At 36.3% G+C, this 21,423-nt stretch overlaps 1 protein-coding gene across 1 annotated transcript in view; it reads left to right on the top strand.

The window, feature by feature from the left end:
- CTTNBP2 (cortactin binding protein 2) overlaps positions 1-21,423 on the top strand; it is a 75,634-nt gene that overhangs the window by 13,027 nt on the left and 41,184 nt on the right. The window contains 2 exon segments of the mRNA XM_010087677.1: positions 6,916-7,140; positions 13,459-15,109. Coding sequence (XP_010085979.1) covers positions 6,916-7,140; positions 13,459-15,109 — 1,876 coding nt within the window.

The raw sequence follows: 21,423 nt of genomic DNA, 5'->3' as shown, positions 1-21,423 counted from the left end.
AGGTGACCTGAATAGTATGAAAAAAGTTGGTGTAGGGGTGAATGAGGTGTCTTGCTGCATGTGGTAAAAGACAGGCTCCCTGAGAGAGTAATAAAAGAAGCAGTTTGTCTTACAGTCTGATCCTCCAGATTCTTGTTGGCTACTGACCTAGGAGAGAAAACTTGAGAATAAACCTTCCCCTTGTGTCACACAGCTGCATAATCCCTAGGACTGTTCAGTGCTGATATATAAATTCTGTGATATTTTAAAAATTTAAGATCTTTTTTCTAAGTCATAAAAAGTATTTTCGTGATCCTAGGCAAGACATAAGTCTTGTTCCACCAACAAGTATTTGCTTGTTTTCCTTCCTCTAAGAGGTTATTTCTGTCGTTTGCTACTTGAGAAGATTGCTAGCATCTACAAGATGAAAAATAGCAGTCCTAGAAGAAATCACTAATCATAGGTTGGAAGGCACCTCAAGAGATTGTTCAGTCCAATCTTCTACTTAAACAGGACTAACATGAAACATGTATCAGATTGCTGATGGCCTTATCCAGTCTAGTTTTGGAAATCTCCCAATGACAGAGGTTATCTGTTTTCCCTGGGCAACGTGTTTCAGTGTTTATCTGCTCTCACCAAGAAGAATTTTTGTCCAACTCAAATGTCCCTCATTAGATCATGGGACCATTGCTACTTGTCCTGTTAGTTAACAGACCTCTAGCATGTTTCTCCCTGGTTGTCTCTGTTTCACACTGAAAAGTCATATTTCTGCTTACCTCTTCCTTGAAGACAAGCCGTGTTGTACCTTTTGATTATCTTTGACTCCTCTCTGAAAGTGTTTTTCAGTTCTACTGTATATTTTTTTTTTAGTATAAACTCATAGTCCATCCTTGATCCAAGATAATGCCATAGATGAAGCTGTCCATAGAGAAACTTTGAGGGTTTGTTCCTTTTAAGTAGTAGTTGCATTCTTATTTTAGTCTCCGTGTTTAGTGTTTTAGATCCTGTGTAAGGATTTAAAAGCTCTGTATAAATGTGATGTTCTTATTGAACTGAATTTGAAAGCTGTTATAAATAAGTTTAAGCTTTTACCCTACTGCAGGAGTGAATTTCATGAATTAACTATATAAAGTTTGGTTTTAGATATTTTCTCTTGATTTGTGTGTGCTTACTGTCAGTTTTCTTTAGCAGTTACCTGTTGGAGGATTTAAGTCATAATTTTGTGTAGCAGTGCCATAGGCTGCAAAAAGTGTCATTTCCCACGGAAATTTTTATGCTTTTAAATACTTTCAATCTCAGTCCTTCCATTAAAAGGCTAGTTTAGGTGCAAAGGGTATGTACAGAAAAGCAAAGCTGATGGTTTATAAATTCATATAGCACCTTTCACAATGCAGCAGTCATTATTACCTCCTGTAGTGGGTGCATATTCTGTCTGGTTTTTTTGAAAATTTTCTGTTTGAAAATGCATTCAGTTAATTATTTTAACTTTGCCTTGTGGAACTCGGGTCTGGTGGAGTCAATAGGCAACTACCTTCCATTTAAGCATGGATAGTCATTACATATGACCTTCTGATAGCCCTTGCTATTTGCATTGTCAGTAGAATACACTGTAAACTGTGTAGAAGATATTTAGCATGATTCAGAAGAAATTCAAATAGCATAATTTACAAGAAGGTTTTGTATTAATTTCTGTCTCAAAAAACCCACTCAACTATGTCATGATGCATTATCCAAAAGGGTATATTTCTGCAGCTTTTAAAGAGGTTTTAAATTTAAAAGCCAGTTAACAATAAGGTAACAGGAAAGTGGATGATGAAAGTAGAATTTTGATGTTAAAGTTAACAAATCTTTTCATTTTCCTATAAGATTGTGTTTAGCTTCCTAACCTTTTATGACCTCAAAGCAATTTAATACCCTTTTGAAAAGCAGAAAAGGCATTAAAAATATATTTACAGATAACCTCAATGCTGAATATTCATTTAGTTTGCAGTTCCTTCTGTAGAAATGGTACAATGCCATACTTGTGAAAGCCTCTGGTGCTTTGGTGCACTTCTTTTCATGTCTTGGCACCCTCAATTAATGTTTTGACATTCTTCCTTCAGTGTTTTTTCTTTGCAATGTATTTTTATTGTGTTATATTATTCAAAGCATTTTTATTTTTCTGTGACATGATAACTAAATTCCAGAAATACCCAAGAAATACTGGGTTTCAGTTTAACAGAGTACTAAGTCTCATACAATGAAAGGCTGTGTCGGTGCCTGATGACTGTTGACACACATGTTCAGCTAGGAGAAGGAGATGATGGAGACTACATGTAGCTCTCTTCACCCCTGGTGATTTGTTTGAGGCTAATTGGGAACATGAAGTGATATTAACATTCAACTCTGATCAAAAAGTCTTCTTGGGTACAGAGCACAGATAGCCAGAGTTCACTGTAGTGTCTTTTATTAGATGGGTCTTAGGACCAACACTGCGGCTTCTAAGAGAGAACAAAAAAACCTGAGAACACAGACAAATGTTGGCAAATGTTATGTGATCTATTGAGACTTCAATATAGTCAAAATGCTGTTCTCACTTTTCTGTTCCAGTCATTTGTTTTATGTAAGCTATGTTTAAGAACATAACAGCCAGGCTACTTCAGATCTGAGGTCCATCTAGCCAAATGTTCTGTGGATACATGGACTTACTGGATGCTCCATAATCCTTGCATTAGATAAGTAAACTGTCACTCCTTATTCACCTTTTCTGTGGCCAGTGGAGCCGAGGCTCACCTGGGACACCCAGGGAAGTCCTCGGGAGTCCTTAGTTTGGGTGTCTGCCTGCCATGGTGTGCCTCTATGGTCCTCTGGGCTGGTGGAGACAGCCCTGGGATGGGTTGGTGGCCCTAGGAGCATCCCAGCAAGATATTATTTGTGCTCCCCCTTCTGCCATTGTGTCTCTGAGCTCTTTGTGGGTGTGTAGATGAGCTTTATCACATAACCTAGCACAGTTTCTTTTATAACTAAAACTTTGTCTGTTGGTAACATGGAGTTTAGTATATGTTGCTGTGCATATAAAACTGTCGTGGTTTATAAAACCATGGGGACAGTTTTTGCTAAACACCTGGTGGGCTGAGGCAGGGACAGGGAGGGTTTCACTCACCACTTAGGGTCACGGGCAAGAAACCAACACAACTTGTGAAGAACAAGAAAACAACTGAATTTATTAACTATTTACAACAAGAAGCAAGATACTGAGAGAGAGAAACCACATCTTACAAAAGGCACTTCTCCCCCACCCCTCCCTTCTTCCCAAAGCCCAAAGACTTTGTTCTGGACCTTCTCCCCCGCAGTGGCGCGGGGGGGCAGGGAGTGGGGGGTGCAGTCAGTCTACCGCTCCTTCCTCCTCAGGGGAGGGCTCCTCACAGTCTTTCCTGGCCACAATGTAGTGTCCCTTGAGAGTCCTTCTCCAGAACTTCTCCAGCGTGAGTAAATTTTGCCTTGGAAATGTCTTTTCTGTTTCTGTGTCATTGTTATCCACACGAACCTCCCATCACTTTCTGGGATCCTTATGGTGTCTGCTGGGTACAAAGGCAGCAGACAAGTTGCTGTGCTGTCCAGACTGATCGCACAAGCTCAACTGTCTGGGTGCCTGCAATCAAATGATCACCACTGTTGACTGCTTTTTTTTTCTTTTACCTGAAGTCAGTGACCCTGAAGAGCTATTCTAACCCAATTCCGGGATTATTTTCCCCCTTAATCTGCCTGATACTTTCAAGAGTGTTATTAAACAGCCCCAATTCCAAAGGAGAAGCACCAAAACTGTTAAAGAGGAGGAAAGTCTTTTGGCAGGAAAGCATCAGTGGTGCAACCCCCATTTTTAAATTCCTCTAATTTTGCCGCTTTAGCTTTATCTGAGATTATGATCTGTTTGCTTTGCATACATACAGTATGTGCCAAGAGGACATCTAATCATGGGTCATAGAAAAAGATGGAAAATACACATTATTTCATTGGTTGTCTGCCTGTGTTTTTTTAAAGGCATGAGTGGTTGCCTTTGCCTCTGAAATCTGTTAATCGACTAGGCTTCTGTTTTTGCTGTTGGTCTTTGGATTTACGGATGGAGGCTCTGGTGGACTTCTTTTTTTTACAGCTGAGCTGTTGCATCAGTGTTATTTCCTTTACTTTGATGGCTCACTTTCTATATATAAGCTAAGTGGCATTTACACTGTTGGTAATTTATGTATAGATTATGCCCCCATCTCCATATAAATTCTTAATCTACTTGAGTTTGTCATCTTCTTTGGCTGATTAGCATTTTAATCCATCTAGGGTCACATTTTTAGTTTTAATTGTTTCCTTTATGTGAAGGTTGAATTCCTAAGCTGCATACTGCCCTGTAACTTCAGTGTATACAGGAGCTACAAATATAGCCCCTTTCCCCCTGGCTTTTTAATATTACCTTTGGAACTGGCTATTTTATTTTATTTAAAATCTAAATTAAAAAGTTAAGGGATAAAAATGTTAGACTAAATAGGTGTTATTTGCAAGGCAATTTATAAAAAACCCCCTGGGTTCTATCATCTTATTTTTGTCTCTTCAACCAATCACTACCTGACTTTGTAAGCCTAGATAGACTTTAGGTCTGAATGAACTCTATAAGCTTTTTCTGAAGTTATGCCCCAAAGGCCTGTTTTTTAAAAAAAAGTATTTTCAATTTCTATTTATACTACCAAACTGAAAAAATAGACTAAAAGAATTTCAAGTATCAGAATATGTAGGCACACTTATTTCTGTTGTAGTCAAATTCTCTTTTACCTTTTAATTTCCCACATTTCAATTTTGTAGACGATAGATAAGAAAAAGTTGGGCATTCACTAATTCTGTTAATTAGTTTCGACTTAGTCTCAGGAGAGTTTTTCTAACATAGTTTTTCTAACAGTCTCAGGAGAGTTTTTCTAACATAGTTTTTCTAACATAGTTCTTATGTTCTTTGGTTTCTCAGGCCCTGAAATGTGTGTTACCTTTTATGACCTTTTCATGTGTTACAATTTTAACTTCAAGCTTTCCAAATGACCTGCTAACCCATTTGGTAACCATTAGGCCTGTTCCTCCTCTTTTATATCTTAGAAATTGCTTATTCTTCCTCTTTTTTGCTTATTCTTCAAATCTGAACCAAATCATAGGTAAATGTTTTAGACACTTTTGGAGGGATTCCTCTTTCTGATGGTGTTTCTCTGCACTGTGGGGTGGTTTTTTTTTTTGTTGTTGTGATTTTTGGAGACATACTTCCTTAAATTGCTGCTTTGGTGACTGTGTTATTTTTAAGGTAACAAGCCTTCATTTTCTTCCAAAATTTGTGCTATAATGGTTTGGGTTGCTTCCTTCTGCTTTCTGTTATATGTGCAACCACAAAAAAAAACCACAACAAAATTTTAGAAATCACTGGACCTTTCTGCTGGGGTTTTTTGGTGTGATTTTTTTTGTTTGGTTTTCTTTCCCCGCACAAATTAGATGGATGTTAAGCCTGAGATTTTGGAACAATATTTTTTATGAAGACTGTTAGAAATTAGTATTTATCTGTGGCCTTCCTGGCTTCTATGTATTTGTGCTGGCTTTGGCTGGGCTAGAGTTAATTTTCATAGCATAGTAGCTAGTATGGGGCTATATTTTGTATTTATGCTGAAAGCAGTGTTGATAATACAAGGAAGTTTCAGTTACTGCGGAGCAGTGCTTACACAGAGCCAAGGCCTTTTCTGCTCCTCACTCCATCCCACCAGTGAGTGGGCTGGGGGTGAGCAAGAAGCTGGGAGGGGACACAGCTGGGACAGCTGACCCCACCTGACCAAAGGGATATTCCATACCATATGACATCGTGCTCAGCAGATAAAGCTGGGGGTTGAAAAAGAAGGAAAGGGGGGACATTCAGAGTCATGGCGTTTTGTCTTCCCAAGTTACTGTTAGCATGATGGAGCCCTGCTTTGCTGGAGATAGCTGAACACCTGCCCGCTGATGGGAAGTAGTGAATTAATTCCTTGTTTTGCTTTGCTTGCATGCACAGCTTTTGCTTTACCTATTGAAGTGTCTTTATCTTAACCCACATGTGTCTTTATCTCAGTTTTACCCTTCTGATTCTCTCCCTCATCCCACTGTGGGGGAGTGTGGTGTGCTGGCTGGAGTTAAATCACAACAGTATTAAATGCATAAAAATACCTGCTCTGAAGCTGATCTTGTTTTCGTGTTGGGCTGAAAAACCAAAAATCTGTCAAGCAAAACTACCTCTGCTCTTATTGTGTAATATTTTTGTTATGACAATAAAGTGTTCTACTGTAGTTTGGAAATACGGTTATGTTTTAAAATAATGGTATGGAGAAACATATGATCACAAAGTTCTTCCTGAACAGAGATGTGAGAAGTGTCTTGATTTCAGGAAAGCCTTGGTGGTATTTTTGCTCTCTGCTTGTCTGCTATTACTTATGAAAAGCTCTACATTTGTAAACACACCATCAATTTTTTTTTCTTTCAAAAACACTTATTTTGGTACTGCAGTAAGCACACAAAGCATGTTTCCATGTCTTTTACTAGCATAATTTTAATACACAGAAATAGAAAACTTTATTTTGGAATGTTTTTCTTCCCTTTCCTCTCTGTTTATCTGCCAATTTACAAGATGTTATTTTTATGATACTTCTGAAACTGCTCCAAATTGATATTTCTGTATTGAATTAAGAAGGGAAGGGGGTTTTTTATCTAGTGAATTGTATTGACTATAATGAAATCTGTATCCAAATATCTGGCTATTTCTTTTAGAGATTGTAAGCAAATACCTAAAGAAAATATTTTAAACACATAAATAAGTAGCATAACTTTCTCTGTGGCTTAGGTCTCTTCTGTATGTGGATGTACTCCAAATAATGCATTTAGTTTTATTTCTTTGTCTGTTCTGCTTTTTGCTAGGCCCGGCGCAAAGAGGTTTTTATCCAGGAGCGATATGGAAGGTTTAATCTGAGTGACCCATTTCTGGCTCTTCAGAGAGACTTTGAGGCAGGTGCTGGTGATAAAGAAAAGAAGCCAATATGCATGAACCCTCTGTCCATTTTAGAAGCTGTTATGGCTCACTGCAGGAAAATGCAAGAAAGAATGTCAGCTCAGTTGGCTGCTGCTGAAAACAGACAGAAGAAGGTATCCTGCAACCAACTCTTTTTCCTTTTCCCTCTCCTTATTTGTTCTTCCATGCCACTTTTAAAATTTGCATCTTTGTCTAGCTTGGTTATCATTATGAGTGTTAAAATGTTATCACTTAATTGTCATACATAAATCGTCATATATAGTGACGTGCTGATTTTTCTGGTGATACTTTACGTACACACCTCATTTGTTCCGTGAATCTAGTTCTACTTATGGAATAAATGAAATATAACTGGTACAAGTTAATGCAGTATATAAGTGGGTAGCTCAGCATGAACTGAGAAAGCATCGTCACAGTATATTTTTAAACCAACACTACTGAAGCCTAGAGGAGCTACTGTTATTTTTGTTCTATCCTAAATAGCATAAAGTAAATAATTTATTTGCATTTTTATTAGGTTACTCTATTTCATAAATCAGTAAAAATAAATTATAACTCTAAAATGTACTTTTTTGCCTATTTAGTACATTTGATGTAAGGAGACAATTATTTTGGAACAAGTATGTTGCAAAAAAAGTCTCATATTGAAGATAAAACAAGGTCATTTTGAAAGTGAGAGGTTGGTTGATTGCATATATTTCACTAATATATAAGCCGTGCATTCCTAAAGCACAGAGAAATATGAATATGTTGGGGAGGGGTTTCTAAGAGGAAAGAGGGGAGCAGTAATATAATAGACTAATCTAGACCAGGTATTTTTTAATAATTTGAAAAAAAAAATGCTTGCTAGGCATTGACTCATCCTCACTGGGTAAAAGATGGATAGAATGTCATCAGCAGCTGTGAAATAGCTTTTTGGTGACAGTTTTATATTGAAGTTTCAAAGGAAAAAAACAGACGATGCTAAGAAAATTGACATAAATTTGATTTTCATAGCAATTGCTCTTTGGGAAATAATATGCAAACAAAAATACTGGAAATATGCTAGAAATACATGCTTAAATCAGCAAACCTTTTCTTGTTATCTTAACTCTGTTGTTTAGTTTAGTTGAAGCATCCCTGCTCTGTTAAGACTTCAGAAGAACAGATACTGCATTAAAAAAAATTAATAATACTAGACTGTATGTGGGGTATGTAACTCTTAAAAAAATGTAATGGCCTATGTAGCGAACAGTTACTTGTACTTAACCTACCTCTTCTTTTTGAGGACTCTTAAATGTTAATTTTTTGCATATGCTTTGTAAGTAAATTCAGATTTTGGGGAAGGGAACATATCAGCATAGAAAAGAGGAAGTAAGCTTGCTTATTCTGACCAAAGAATGATATTGGGAGAGACCCTGACACGTCTGCCTGGACAATTGGATTAGTTCCTTGTTTCAGTGCATGGCCACAAGTCTCTTATTGTACCTAAATTCTTCATCTATCTGGTTTTTAGTATATGGACAGATACATGCATGTAAGATGGGCTTGCATACTAAGGATAAGTTTCAAAGTCAGGGTATTGATATGTAAATTCCATTTTTGTGCTTTTTTTGGCCCAGGTTAATTACCAAAGTCTGTATCTGTAAGTCTGCATGTACAGGAAAAGACACTTTTGTCTTTTGTTTCTGAGAATATATGAGGTTTTTTCTTTAAATCTTAATTTTAAGTAGTTTGATCTTAATTTATTTTGAAGTTTGGTTTTTACCTTGAGAAGTACCTAAATCTCTAGTACACTCAATTCCAAAGTCTGTAACTTTCAAGCTAAACTTTAAAGCACTACGCTTGAAAAAAACATGTATTGTTTTGAAAGTGTGTCATTATGATTCTACCATTTTTACTTCTTGTAACAAACAGGAAATCTAAATAGCACAGAATTTGAAAAACTGGATGGTGTTGTGCAGCTGTGCACGTGATTCTCTACAAAATTCACACCTTCCTCTTTTAAAGCCAATTGGAATTGCTATTTGGACAGGGCACCCTCTTAAACTTCTTGGGTTTGTGACAACAGATGACCTGTCTCTGAACCATCTCCATTCGTTCACAAACCATTCATTCAGTGTTTTACCTTGCCTCAGTTCCACATTTTACTGTCTGTTCTCCATGTCTCAAACCCCTACGTGGAAGAGGGTAATTAAGCTATTTGGCAGGATTTCTTGAAATGTTTGACAAAGTAGGGTGACCCAATGTAAGGGGGCAAAAAAAAAAAAGTTAAGCTTAGACAAATGTGACCAAAATACAGAGCCAGATGCACCTCCTCACTCTGAGTGGTTCCTCCTTCTCTAAATGTGTGATGCCTCTATCTTTGTATTTGGAATTGCCTCGTTGTCTCACTCTTACACACTGTGTACAGCTGTGTTTGTTTTCTCTGGATATTACTGGACTTTAAACAGGCTTAGACTGAGCTCTTACTCGTGGGGACTTATTATCTGTGAATTTAGTGACCTTAAAAGTATTCTTTGAATAAAATTTTTATTTGTTCATAAAAAAGCAAGTCATAACAATGTGCCAGAATGTAGAAAAATGAAAGGTGCACAAATTACTGCCAGTCATAGGCTTCCCATATACCAAACACCTAATCCCCAGATCTCATCTGCTTTGTGTTAAGTCTCCATCCCATTCCATCTCCTGAACGCTTTTCCTGGAGCTGCTATCAAGATTCATGTTGAGGTTTCCCGGGAACTCAAAACCAGATAATCAAAATGACAGTTCTTGATTTGTCAAGTGTTTGCAGAGAAGTTAGTATTGGGATGCATGCTCAAAGGGAGATGGACATGTTGGTTGGAAGAGGCCCATTGATATGATTTAATCTAACCTTGTGCTTAAAGCACATTATCACCAGCATAACATCTGGTCATCTGTGAATTTGTCTAGCTGAGTCCTGAAAACCCCAGCAACAGCGATACTGTAGCCTTTCTGCGCTACCATCCTTGTGAAGAACTTTTTTCCAAGACTGAGCTTCTTAAAGGGCAATTTTTCGTGTTAACCTTTTGTTATGGGTTCCTGCCACTACCAAGAATTTGACTCTGCCATCATGGTAAGGGCCCTTCAAAAGGAGTGGTATGTTGCTATTAAGTCATCCCTCAGTCTTTTTTTTCACTAGACTAAGCAAGCCGAGCTCCCTTGACCTTTTCTCAGGAGGTATGTACTCTGTCTCTCACCTTTGAAGGGCCTTTGCTGGTTAGTTCTTTGTGGGACACTATCATTTTTCTCAGTATCTTTCTATACCCCTTTTTAAATCCCTCTTGGACACATTTACACATTACTGATACGATTTAGTTCTATGCATATAGTACACTTTTGCAAAAATCAGGTTGTGGTTAGTTCATAAACTCATAAATAATTATAGCTAGTTCCAGATCTCTTTCATATAAAGGAAAAAAATGCAGTGTAAATATTCAGAGGTTTTTCCTATTCAAGATGATGCAGCCAAAACTAGGCGGCAGGCACAGAGAGGGGCTAGGAGACAATGTAAAACAAAAAACTAACACTTCTCTTGTCAATTTGAAATCAAACAGAGGACTTACCTATATATTGGAGATTCTTTATTTGTATGCAATACTATAGTAGTATGGTAGGCTGATTTCATCCCAGTTATGTGTTAAAATCTGCTTGTAGTTATTTGAAAGTAATATAATTTCACAACAGTCCCTCATCTGAAAGCAAAATGGAGGGACAAAGTGTATAAAATCTTGATAAAAACATTTTCCCTATAATCTTATTGCATTTCTAAGCTTTGAAAATTGTATACATCTCATGATTTTTGTATCTGTTTTAACAAAAAACCAAAATGTTGGATGCTCCACTTGCTTTGAAATGCTTGTGAAGCATCCAAGCACGTCAAAAAAGCCAATTAAATGCTTGAGAAAAAATAATTACCTTTCTGCATACGAAGAACTGTGAATGGCGCCATTCCTAAATATGGTGTCACCATAATAGCTTGTTAATGTAATTTGCAGCTGTACATCAGTCATTAACATAACTGAAGAGGTGTTGTTGCTGTTATTGTTTGTTCAGCAATGACTGATAATGCCATACCTTATTTTTTATATAATTAACACTGTTTCTAAGAAAGGGTGAACTTGGTTTTGTGAAATACATTGTACTGGTTAACCATGTATTGGTTAACCCGGGGTGAAGCTCTAAAACCCCCTCCACTGCCAAACAGGTTTTGAGGCTTTTGAAGCTAAGATGGCATTTATGATGTAGGTATAACTTTCCATAGTGATTTCTTCTTCTCAGTTCACTGGTTTTTATGATAATGGTATGATTTCAGGAAGAAATTTTACTTCTACTGTAATATACATCCTGTCAATATTGCCATCAACTCTTAATGCTTTTTCCCATTCTTCTGAAGAAAACAGAAGAGAAATTTACAGTCAGGTAACATGATTAGAAATACGGGGAGACTGAGACACACATTCATCTATAAGTGTAAATTCGTGCAGGATTTATTTTTTGTTCTCTCTATGTCGTTTCACCTCCCTTCCTTTTAAAGCATTTTCTTGTGTTTGAGTTTAACTTACCAAGTGGGAAAAAAATTATCCTGGGGACAATGAGCTATAGCAGGTGGGATCTATTTCTATTCCAACTGCAGAGTCTCTCCCTCTTGTACTCATCTCTTGATGGCATGAGTTTCACCTCTACTCTGTGGTATAACTGGACAGTAACAAAACTGTTATTTAGAAATAGTATAATAATAGTATAATAGCCTTTGTTTAAATGCAGTTTAGTTAAAAATGAATTGTAAACACACCTACGGTGATGTGGAGAAAGCTTCCACGGCTAAGAAATTTCCTCTCCTGTTGGACAGGACGGGGAATAATGTGCTGTAGCAATAGGCTTCTGAAAACCTATTATATTATAATAGGGGTTTTTTTTGCTTGTGTGTCTGTTTGTTTTCATCTAGCAACCAAGGAAACATTTTGGGCATTAACTGAGAGAGGAGATATTCCATAGCTATTACCAACCCCCTAGGCCATCTTGTTTCCCACATTACAGTTTACAGTAACTATATTAATAACACTTTATTGTCTTAAACTCTGAAATTAGTATCATTTTACCATGACACTATGATCTGAATCTATAATCTATGATTCTTCCTTCATCTATTGAAGTGAAACTTTTATTCCAAGTAAGACCATAAATGTACTGCTATTTGCCATAGCTTGTCTTAGATTTATTTTTTTTTAGCATTGTGAAATGTTTTCTTATTGTAGAAGCATGAAACAGTTTCCTGTTGCAGATAAAATTAACCATTCATGTCTGGGTGCACTTGATTATTTTTTTTTCATAGGTATCTGAAAAGTATTTTTCCAGAATAGATGGCCAGTTAGAAAATGCACTTTAGTGGTACAGTTCTAAATTGTTATTTCTGTGTCAATCTGTATGTAAATATGAAGCAGAAATGACAAGGCTAAACCAATGAAAAAAGTACAGGGGAAGGAATTCTCAGCAGTTTCTTGGGGTTTTGTTTGGTTGTTTTTTTATCCACCATTCAGATAAGCCATATAGGAAGCTACTGCATCAGTATGTGAAGGGAGGGGTAGGAAGAAAGAAATCAGTTTTTCTTTTGTTGTTATTTGACTTGGGAAAATACAAAGCAATTTGGGTTACATTATTACTAGTAGGTGTTATGGTGAATTAAAATATTTTTCTAGTGCTTTTCTAGAAGAGTGTCTTTGAATAAAAGCATAATCAGTAGGAAAGATGAATTAGGGGCTATGACTATATGAATGAGGTGAAAAATTTTTCTTATTCATTACCTGCATGTAGTAGGTAGTTTTTTGATTCTAGCTCATAATATACTTTGTACATCACTGGTGTCAGTGAGACCTTCTGCTATTTGAAAGTAGAGGGAGATATTTGTGCCTGTGACAAAAAGTTGGTCTTAGAAATTAATGTCTTATTTATAAATGCTAAAACAACATATAAGACACCTGTTATGGGCATGGTGGACTGTACATTTCAACCCTAATCTCCTTCACTGTGACAAACAGCTAAAACCTAAACGTTTCATTTCTGGGCTCAAAGTTTCTTGGCAAAGCTCATCTCTTGCTTGTGTCTGGTTCCTTTACTGAAAAGAGGACTTATGTCCTATGTCTAATTTCTGGAGAACAAGTAGCTCCTCTAGAGAGTCTCTCTATATTGTCCATGGAGGAAAGTAGGGCTTACTTAGTTTCTGAATTGCTCTTCAGAGGTGCCTCTCTCTTTCTTTTGCTTGTATAAGATTATAGGCACTTGTGTTAGATATCACAAATTGCTTTCCTGGGGCAGACAGGTTCATTTTAGGCATTCTCTCAAAGGTTAAAATGTCAATGTCAGGTTAATACTAGGATATGTTGAAAGTCTCCATCTTGTTAATGAAAATTTTTCTCTATGCTTTCTTACAGTTGGAAATGGAAAAATCTCAGTTACAGAATCTTGAGCTGGAGCACAAAAAGCTATCTGCTGGTCTTGAAGAAGAACGTGGAAAGAATAAGCATGTAGTATTGATGCTAGTGAAAGAGTGCAAGCAGTTGTCTGGCCGAATTGTAGAGGAAGCTCAGAAACTGGAAGAAGTGATGTCAAAACTTGAAGAGGAAAAGAAAAAGGCTACTGAATTGGAGGAGTCTCTTGCAGCTGAGAAACAAAGGAGTACACAAATGGAAGCTCAAATGGAAAAGCAGCTGTCTGAGTTTGACACAGAGAGAGAGCAGTTCCGTGCCAGACTTCATAGAGAGGAAACACACACCAGTGACCTCAGAGAAGAGAGAGATAAAATGATCAAAATGATTGAGCAATTAAAAAAGGAGAATGAAAGCAAAGCTAATCTTTCTCTTAAAAGTAAAGATAGGAGTCTTGTTTCTGTTTTTGTTGAAACAGAAGAGCCAAGTTCAAGAACTGTTGCCTGCCAAACAGATACTGTAATAATGGACAGTAGCACAGAAAATGTTAAGAAGTTGCATTTGACTGTATCTGTAAAGCCGTCTACAGTGAACCCGCTAGTGTCTGGCAATACAAAAATGAATGTGGGCACCAATGCAGCGTTTGTGAAGCCTGTCATTGACAGGCAGTCTTCATCTAGTGAACTTATCCCTCCTGCAACTCCTGTTCTTACACAGAATCAAAACAGAATTGAGGAAAATGGACCAAATACAGGCTCATCACCTGATTTACCAAGTAGCACTTCCCCTTTTTCAAATAGTACTTCCCTTTGCACCCCTGCAGCACCGATTGCTGCAGCTCAGAATTCCTCACTAACTTCATCTATGCACAGTTTGCATTCACCATCTGCCAACACTACTGGGCATCCAGGCCTAAATCCACGAATCCAAGCAGCTAGATTTAGATTTCAAGGGAATGCAAATGATCAAGACCAAAATGGAAACACAACCCAAAGCCCTCCCTCAAGGGACGTATCCCCTACTAGTCGTGACAACCTAGTTGCCAAACAGGTAGCTCGGAATACTGTTACCCAAGTCCTTTCGAGATTTACAAGCCCTCAGAGTGGTGCTCTGCCACGGCCAGGGACGTCACATTCGATGGAAGTTGGCACTTACCCACCAGTCGGTAGAATGAGTGTAAAGACTCCCAGCGTATCAAGAATTGACAGAGGAAATCCTCCACCTATTCCTCCTAAAAAACCAGGGCTTTCACAAACTCCTTCTCCACCACACCCACAGCTTAAAGTTTTAATGGATAATAGTCGATCCCCAAATACAAGTGTAAAAACTGACAGCAAAACCGTGACCTCACCCCTTTCAAGTTCACCACAAGGAATCAGGGTAATAAATGAGGAAATTATTTCTAAGTCCTCACCTCAGCTGCCACCAAAACCTGCTATAGATTTATCCATGGCACCTGCAGGCTGTGCCATACCAGCCATAGCTTCATCTCAGGTGGGTGCTTGGCCTTCCCACTTCCCTGGACTGAACCAACCTGCATGTTCAGAAAATTCCTTTGTCATTCCCACCGCCATTGCCTGTAGCTCCTCCATAAACCCTGTTAGTGCTTCATCCTGTAGACCATGTGATTCAGACAGCCTCCTGGTAACAGCATCAGGTAAAGGGATTGATACGCTACAAACTGTCTCCTTCTAAAATAATGTTTTGTTTTTCCTATACATCCCTCTTTTGCTTTATTTATCATTTTATACCTTTCCCTTTTTTACTTTCTAAAAGCTGAAATTTTCATTTATATTTTTCCACATTCCAGGGGTATGGGAATTCTTTTGCCTATTTAGTAATGTCATAAATTAGGTTGCTTCCTCAAGGAAGTCTCCAAATTGAAGGCTTTTTTTTTTAAGGTAAAGAGGACTAATGTTTAAAATAAATGGGCTGCAGATTATGGTATACTTAAGAAAGTCCTTTTTTTTTTTTTTTTTCTTTTTTCTTTTTGCAAATGCTATAATTTTGGGCTTCAAAATGCACTGTCTGAAACAATGTTTTGAAAATTACCTCTGCTGGTGATCTTCCATGAAATATGTATTCCAGGGCTTTGTGAATCTTCTAGAAAATTGGGCATAGCTGAGTATTCTCCTATGGCATTAGATGTTTGCACATTAAGGTATATAATTGCCTGGATAACATTGCAGTTTCAAATACATCATGTCATACCTATAGAATGTTTCATTTTTGTTTCCATTTTTCTGCAGTTCTGGTTTTAGCTGTAGGCTTTGTTAATACTTGTGTGTGGCATCTCACAGGTTTACTTCAATAGATAGCAGCAAAGGATTGCTGTTGGAGAGTTAAAATCTAAATGTTATGTCGACAGTCTAAGTCTGCAGTCAGTGCGTGTGTCTGCTATTCATTTTGCATTGTGGTGAGGACTTGCTTGTGTGCCTGATGTGCTGCCAGCTTCATGGTATCTTCTTGATGGCAGTCAAATGAACGAAGGTGGCCCTGATCTAACTTTCAGTTAATTGTTCTTTTCCTATAAATCTTTTTGTCAACATATTTCCCTGCTGGGTTCAATAGCATTAGAACATTAGATAGAAGTCCGTCTGCAAGTGCCTGACTTGCACTGCAGCGAGGAAGACAGACACACAGTTTTGGAACACTTTAGGCCTTCATCAGCACTGAGGAATGTTTGAATGGCCTCAAACTTTCAACGGTTAGTTCAGTTATGGTACTTCAGTCTCTCATAACTTTAGTGCCTGTGTCATCATCTGTAGGGTATAAACCCCACCCTGCACAGCTTCCATGACACAGCCAACCACTTTCTGTTGGTACCTGCACCACTGTTTGGTAAGGCAGTCAAACTCACTCACCAGTCTTCGGGAAGCTGTTCCAAAAGCAGCGTGTGGCAAATGTGTGTCTGTATATATACAGGAGATTCCAGCATTAACATTATTAAGGAATTTTTGTTCCCATTCCACTTTGCTGAAGACTTCCTGCATTTTCCTGGAGTAATGTAGACATGCTTTTAATATTTGTCTATGGCACCATACTGTCAGAATCCTATCTCCTTTCTGAACTGTGCCATAAAAATATGAATTCAGAAATCTTATCTTCCATTTGTCTGCTACTTAGAATTAACCACTGTGGGATTTGATGGCTGCCTTCTAGTTTTCTGTTTTTCATATGGATTTCCTGAATTTTCATCTTAAATTGTTTTTCCTAGCTGAGACTGTTTACCATGTCAGATAGATCATTGGTCTCCCATTCTCCAAACCTCATTTCCCTTCAGATGCCATTAGGTTCCTTAATGGTATTAAAATTTAATTTAAAAAAAATAAAAATCTAAAGTTTTATTAGCATACAGCAAATTATTGTCAAAATTAGTTCCAAAGTGACACTCTAAGCTTTTATGGGCGAGAGGCTGTCTTGCACAAATCCTATCAGCATTAATTAGGCTGTATCTTTCAGTTAGTCTTACGTTAACTAGATGATGTTTGGTAATCATTTAAGGCAGTTTTTTATTATTCTTAAAAAAAAAAATCTTCTATCTTAAAAATGAAATTACCACCACTTGACTTCATAACTTTAGTTTGTGCTTCAAAGTGTAAACTTTTTTCTTAGGAGAACAATCAGCCTTTTAAACAGGACTCCTCCACCAAATAGTCAACTTGTGTTTCTTATGAAATTTGTGACAATTCTCAGAAGCAATTCTCAAAGATAGGATTTTTGTCAAAAACTGGTAGCTTTTTAAAAATTGTGCTGGTTTATATATTCAGATTGCCCCTCTCCATTTACACTCCATTCACATGCTTTTGGAAGGGATGGAAACATTTGAGTTCATTTAGTCTCATAATCCTTGCTCTGATCATTTGACACTCTTAGTATTTTGTAAGTGGCACTACTTTTCGTGAATGTTTCCAATTGCAAATGGGAAATATATCCCATAATCTGAAGTCTGCAAAGAAAGATTACTTAAACTCTAGTTAATGCTCTGCTTATTATTTTATTAATATGGAGATGTTATTTTAATATCACTCCTTTTCTGGGATAAACAGGCTCAAAGAATTCCAATAACTTTATCTAAAATATTGAGGTAAATATTCAGGAGCTCCTTTGTCTTTTACCCAAACTAATGCTTAAGTTTGATTGCACTTATCCTCAAATCCCATTTTATTTATGTTTTTTAAGGAATTAATCCATTTTGGCCAAGGGTCCTGGCAAACTGCAGAACTAAAAAAACTTTGAGCAATAGATGTTATGCAAGTATGGAAAGCCATTTCCTTCAAAATTTTATGCTGAGGGAAAAAAAAGATTTTATAAGTATATATGGAAATAGACTTTGTTTTAGAAAAGAAAGTATGAGCCAAATTTAATAATGCTTTTCGTTAAGATAATGTGGACAGTAATGCCTGAATTAATGTCACTTATTCACTTTCTTTTTTTCAATTTCTTTTTTAAATATGCCTTTTCTTCAGGTGAACAACACCTAACAGACTACAGATGCTACTGAAACCTCCTTCCCATATCTGCATTTTCATGCCCTCTAGGCACAGATTCAGTTAGTTTTATTAATGTTCTGGTTGATTTTTATCTGTTTTATTTACTTTTCTTCAGAAAAATTTTAAAATTTCAATTTTACTTTCAGTTAAAGCAGAGCACGGTGAAATCTTCATATTTTGTTGTGTAGTATGTAGTGAACTTCAATCAGAATTTGTTAATATTTTTAAACAACAGTATAAAACAAACTTAACATATTAAAAATATATTGAAAGAATCTTCCATTTTTATATTTTTTTGTTTGTCAGTAAATTCATGTTTCTTTCTTCTTACTGTGATGTCAGAGAATCATTAAAATATTATATTTATTAATTTTATAACAGTTTCCTAGTTAGCTCACGTTGCTTTAAGTACATATCAACAGTCTGATTTTCAGTAAGGGAGTGTCTTGGCTCTAGAAAGAGCAACTATTAAGAGCAAACTTAAAATCAGAGCACTGATTGTTTCAGTTACACATTCTGATAAATTAATGTGACAATACCTTCTTTTAGAGATGGAGCATTGTACTGGATGTTTCTCTTTTTATCCCTGGTAGGAAAAGACACCAGCTTTTGTCATTAATGTTGAACAGACTGCACACAGAGAAATTACAATGAACATTTATGGCCTGATTCAAAATCTGTGACAGTATTTTCATTAACTTCAGCAGCCTTTGAACTGGTGCCAAAATGCTTCTGCTCTGTTTGGATTTCTACATTTCAATGTCTGTAAGACTTCAAAATGGAAACAAATGTTGGCAGTTGGATTTTCATACCCCTGGGATTTCTGCTTTCACTTTCTTCTGGGTTTTGCGCTTTTTATGTCACTCTTCAATGAAGTATGGTTTTTATTTTGCTCATTTCTATAATGATTGATTTATTCTCTCTATATAATTGGCTTCAATGATAAAAGTTGGGGGTTGAGGGACTGATCTGGGCTCTGAAATTAACCATCTCACATTCTGAAGCTGATGCCAGAAGCTGTTTTTGTCTATCCCTCTGCCCTTCATCACTGCATGCCCTACAAGCTTTCACAGATGCTTCACATTTCTTAACCTTTTGCATCTGTAATAGTGTACCTTATTTACTGGTATTTTCTATTGTTGGTGTATTTTGTTGGATGAATTCAGCTTTGTTATAGTGCTTTACACTGGTAATAGAAGCTAAAGTTATGTTTATGTTATTATCTGGTTTTTTGTATCTTTTTCAGTAGGAGGTTTTCATCTAATGATAACCTAGTATAATGAATTTCATCACTGAATTACAACCACATGTTTTTAATTTCAAGGAGTTGAAATGAAAGTTAAGAACCACATATGGCACCAAAAAATGCTTTTATTTCGGTATTGCTGAAATTATGCTTTAACAAAAACAACAAAAATCTTGTACTATTTTCAATGAGGAAGGGAACCCAGAAATGCTATTCATATTACAAAACTGGTTGGCAAAGTGAACTTCATACTTAAAGCTTAATGTCAGGCTCCACAGATTCCCCAAAATAATTCCAATGTAACTTGGAGAAAGAACGTTAGCATGTGGAGTGCCACCCAAGCAATGCCCGCTGTCAGTTAACTGCCATGGCAAGACAGTAAAAACTACACAAGTACCATTTTAAAAACATTGATGTATTTAGCAACAGCTGCAGCACTGTTTGAAAGAATAATAACAGGTTGTAAAAATAAATAATAATGGAAAGGAAGAACAAAATTTATTCTTCAGACATTTGGGGATTTTGTAAGAGTTAACTGTTCTCAGGAAATAATTCTTTTTTTATACAATTTAAAGGATGCAGTTTACTTTGTATATTGCTTGGGTTTTTTAAAAAAAATTCAGAAACCCCTCAAATTCCTCTAATTAAAAGTATTGGAGAAAGAAATATTAGTAAGAGTATTAATAGTCAGAACACTGAAGTTATACGAAAATGGATGGAGTTAACTTTACAGTTTATCATTGGTTTAAAGTTGGATTTATAAGGTAACTTCATAGCTGTAGTGATGACTTCTTTAGTCAATATCAAATAAGTAAGTTGAATAATAAACTGACATTGTAAAAATACTGTAAATATGTTTCCTTTACATACTAAACTAGTAAACTTAATTTGAAATGACCAATCTAGCTTACTTTATGAAAATATGAAAATACAAGCATTTTTTATTGTTGTTTTGAATTGGGATCAAACTATGTGTTCTTCATTGGGGCTGCTCAGATGATGGATTCTTGTGTAAGTCTGGACCTTAATTAAAATTTGCCCAGATCTTGCAAGGTTCCCAAATCTATTGCATCCATAGAATTCTATTGGGAACTTTAATCTTTAATTTTCTTTTTCCAAAATGCAGAGCATGGTAGAGCTACTGCCACATGCTTTTTCTAGTTCTAGGTGTTGGAGGTTGGATAGCACTTGATCAGCTTGGTGGAGCTGGAGGTAATGCGCTGCAGCTCCTCTTGAGTCTTGGATGTTCAGAGCCACAGTAAAAGCTGCCTAAACATCCTTTGTATTGTCAGATTTCATCCTCGTATAATAGTTTACATGTGACCATAGAATACAAAGTTAGTTATTCAAGAGAAATATAATGTGGATTTTCTAAAGGTAGTAGTGAAAATAAGGAAAAAAATCTTTCTCCTATTTTCTCTTGCAGTCCTTGATCAAGGAAGAATGCACAAAGTTTTTTATGCCTTATGCAGCAAACTTCATATTCTTAACAAACTCCCTACTAAAACTGATAAGTAATGAACAGAACATTTAACCAAGAGAACTCATAAGCTTTCAAAGCTTTGAATTGAATATTATTTTAAATGAGTGACTTGAAAGCTTTCACTTGCAAATTTTATATAACCTGTTATTCATTCACACTAGAACATTTTATAATATTTAAGTATTGCGGAGTAAAAGGAACATTACCTTGAGATACAGTTCAATAACAAATATATTTATTTCTCTTCTATTTTTGTAGATGATTTTGACTTTTTTGTTGTTGTTGTTGCAAATTTATTAAAAGGAGCTTAAAGTTATTAAGAGCTCTTTGTGCAATTTATCTATATTACTGCAGGTGAGATATAAATAGTAAAGTTTGTACTAAAACTATAAAGGAGGATGAAATTTCATACGAAAATAAGTATTCTGTTTTGGAAACCTTTCTATAGATACTTTAAAGATCCTTCCCAGTACATCAGCAATTAAAACTTGTATAAAATTTTTGGCAGTTTCTGAAATTTAATAATAGAAATTTTTTGAGACATCCAGCTGCTACTACAGTTCACAACAAGTTTTACGTTAACCTTTTGTAATGAAATCCTGTTCATTTGCATTAACAGCTGTCACCCCTGTACGCAGTATTTTTCCTTCAGAATACCTTCTGATGCATAGACAAAACATCATCACAAAACTTGTGCTAAACTAACAAATGCTGTCATTTTGAAGATCCTTTTTAATTTTTAGAAGAAC

The sequence above is a fragment of the Pterocles gutturalis genome, unplaced genomic scaffold, assembly GCF_000699245.1.
Source record: "Pterocles gutturalis isolate BGI_N339 unplaced genomic scaffold, ASM69924v1 scaffold23236, whole genome shotgun sequence".
Lineage (NCBI taxonomy): Eukaryota > Metazoa > Chordata > Aves > Pterocliformes > Pteroclidae > Pterocles > Pterocles gutturalis.
The sequence above is the reverse complement of the archived record's forward strand: the minus strand, read 5'-3'. Positions and strand labels throughout refer to the sequence as shown.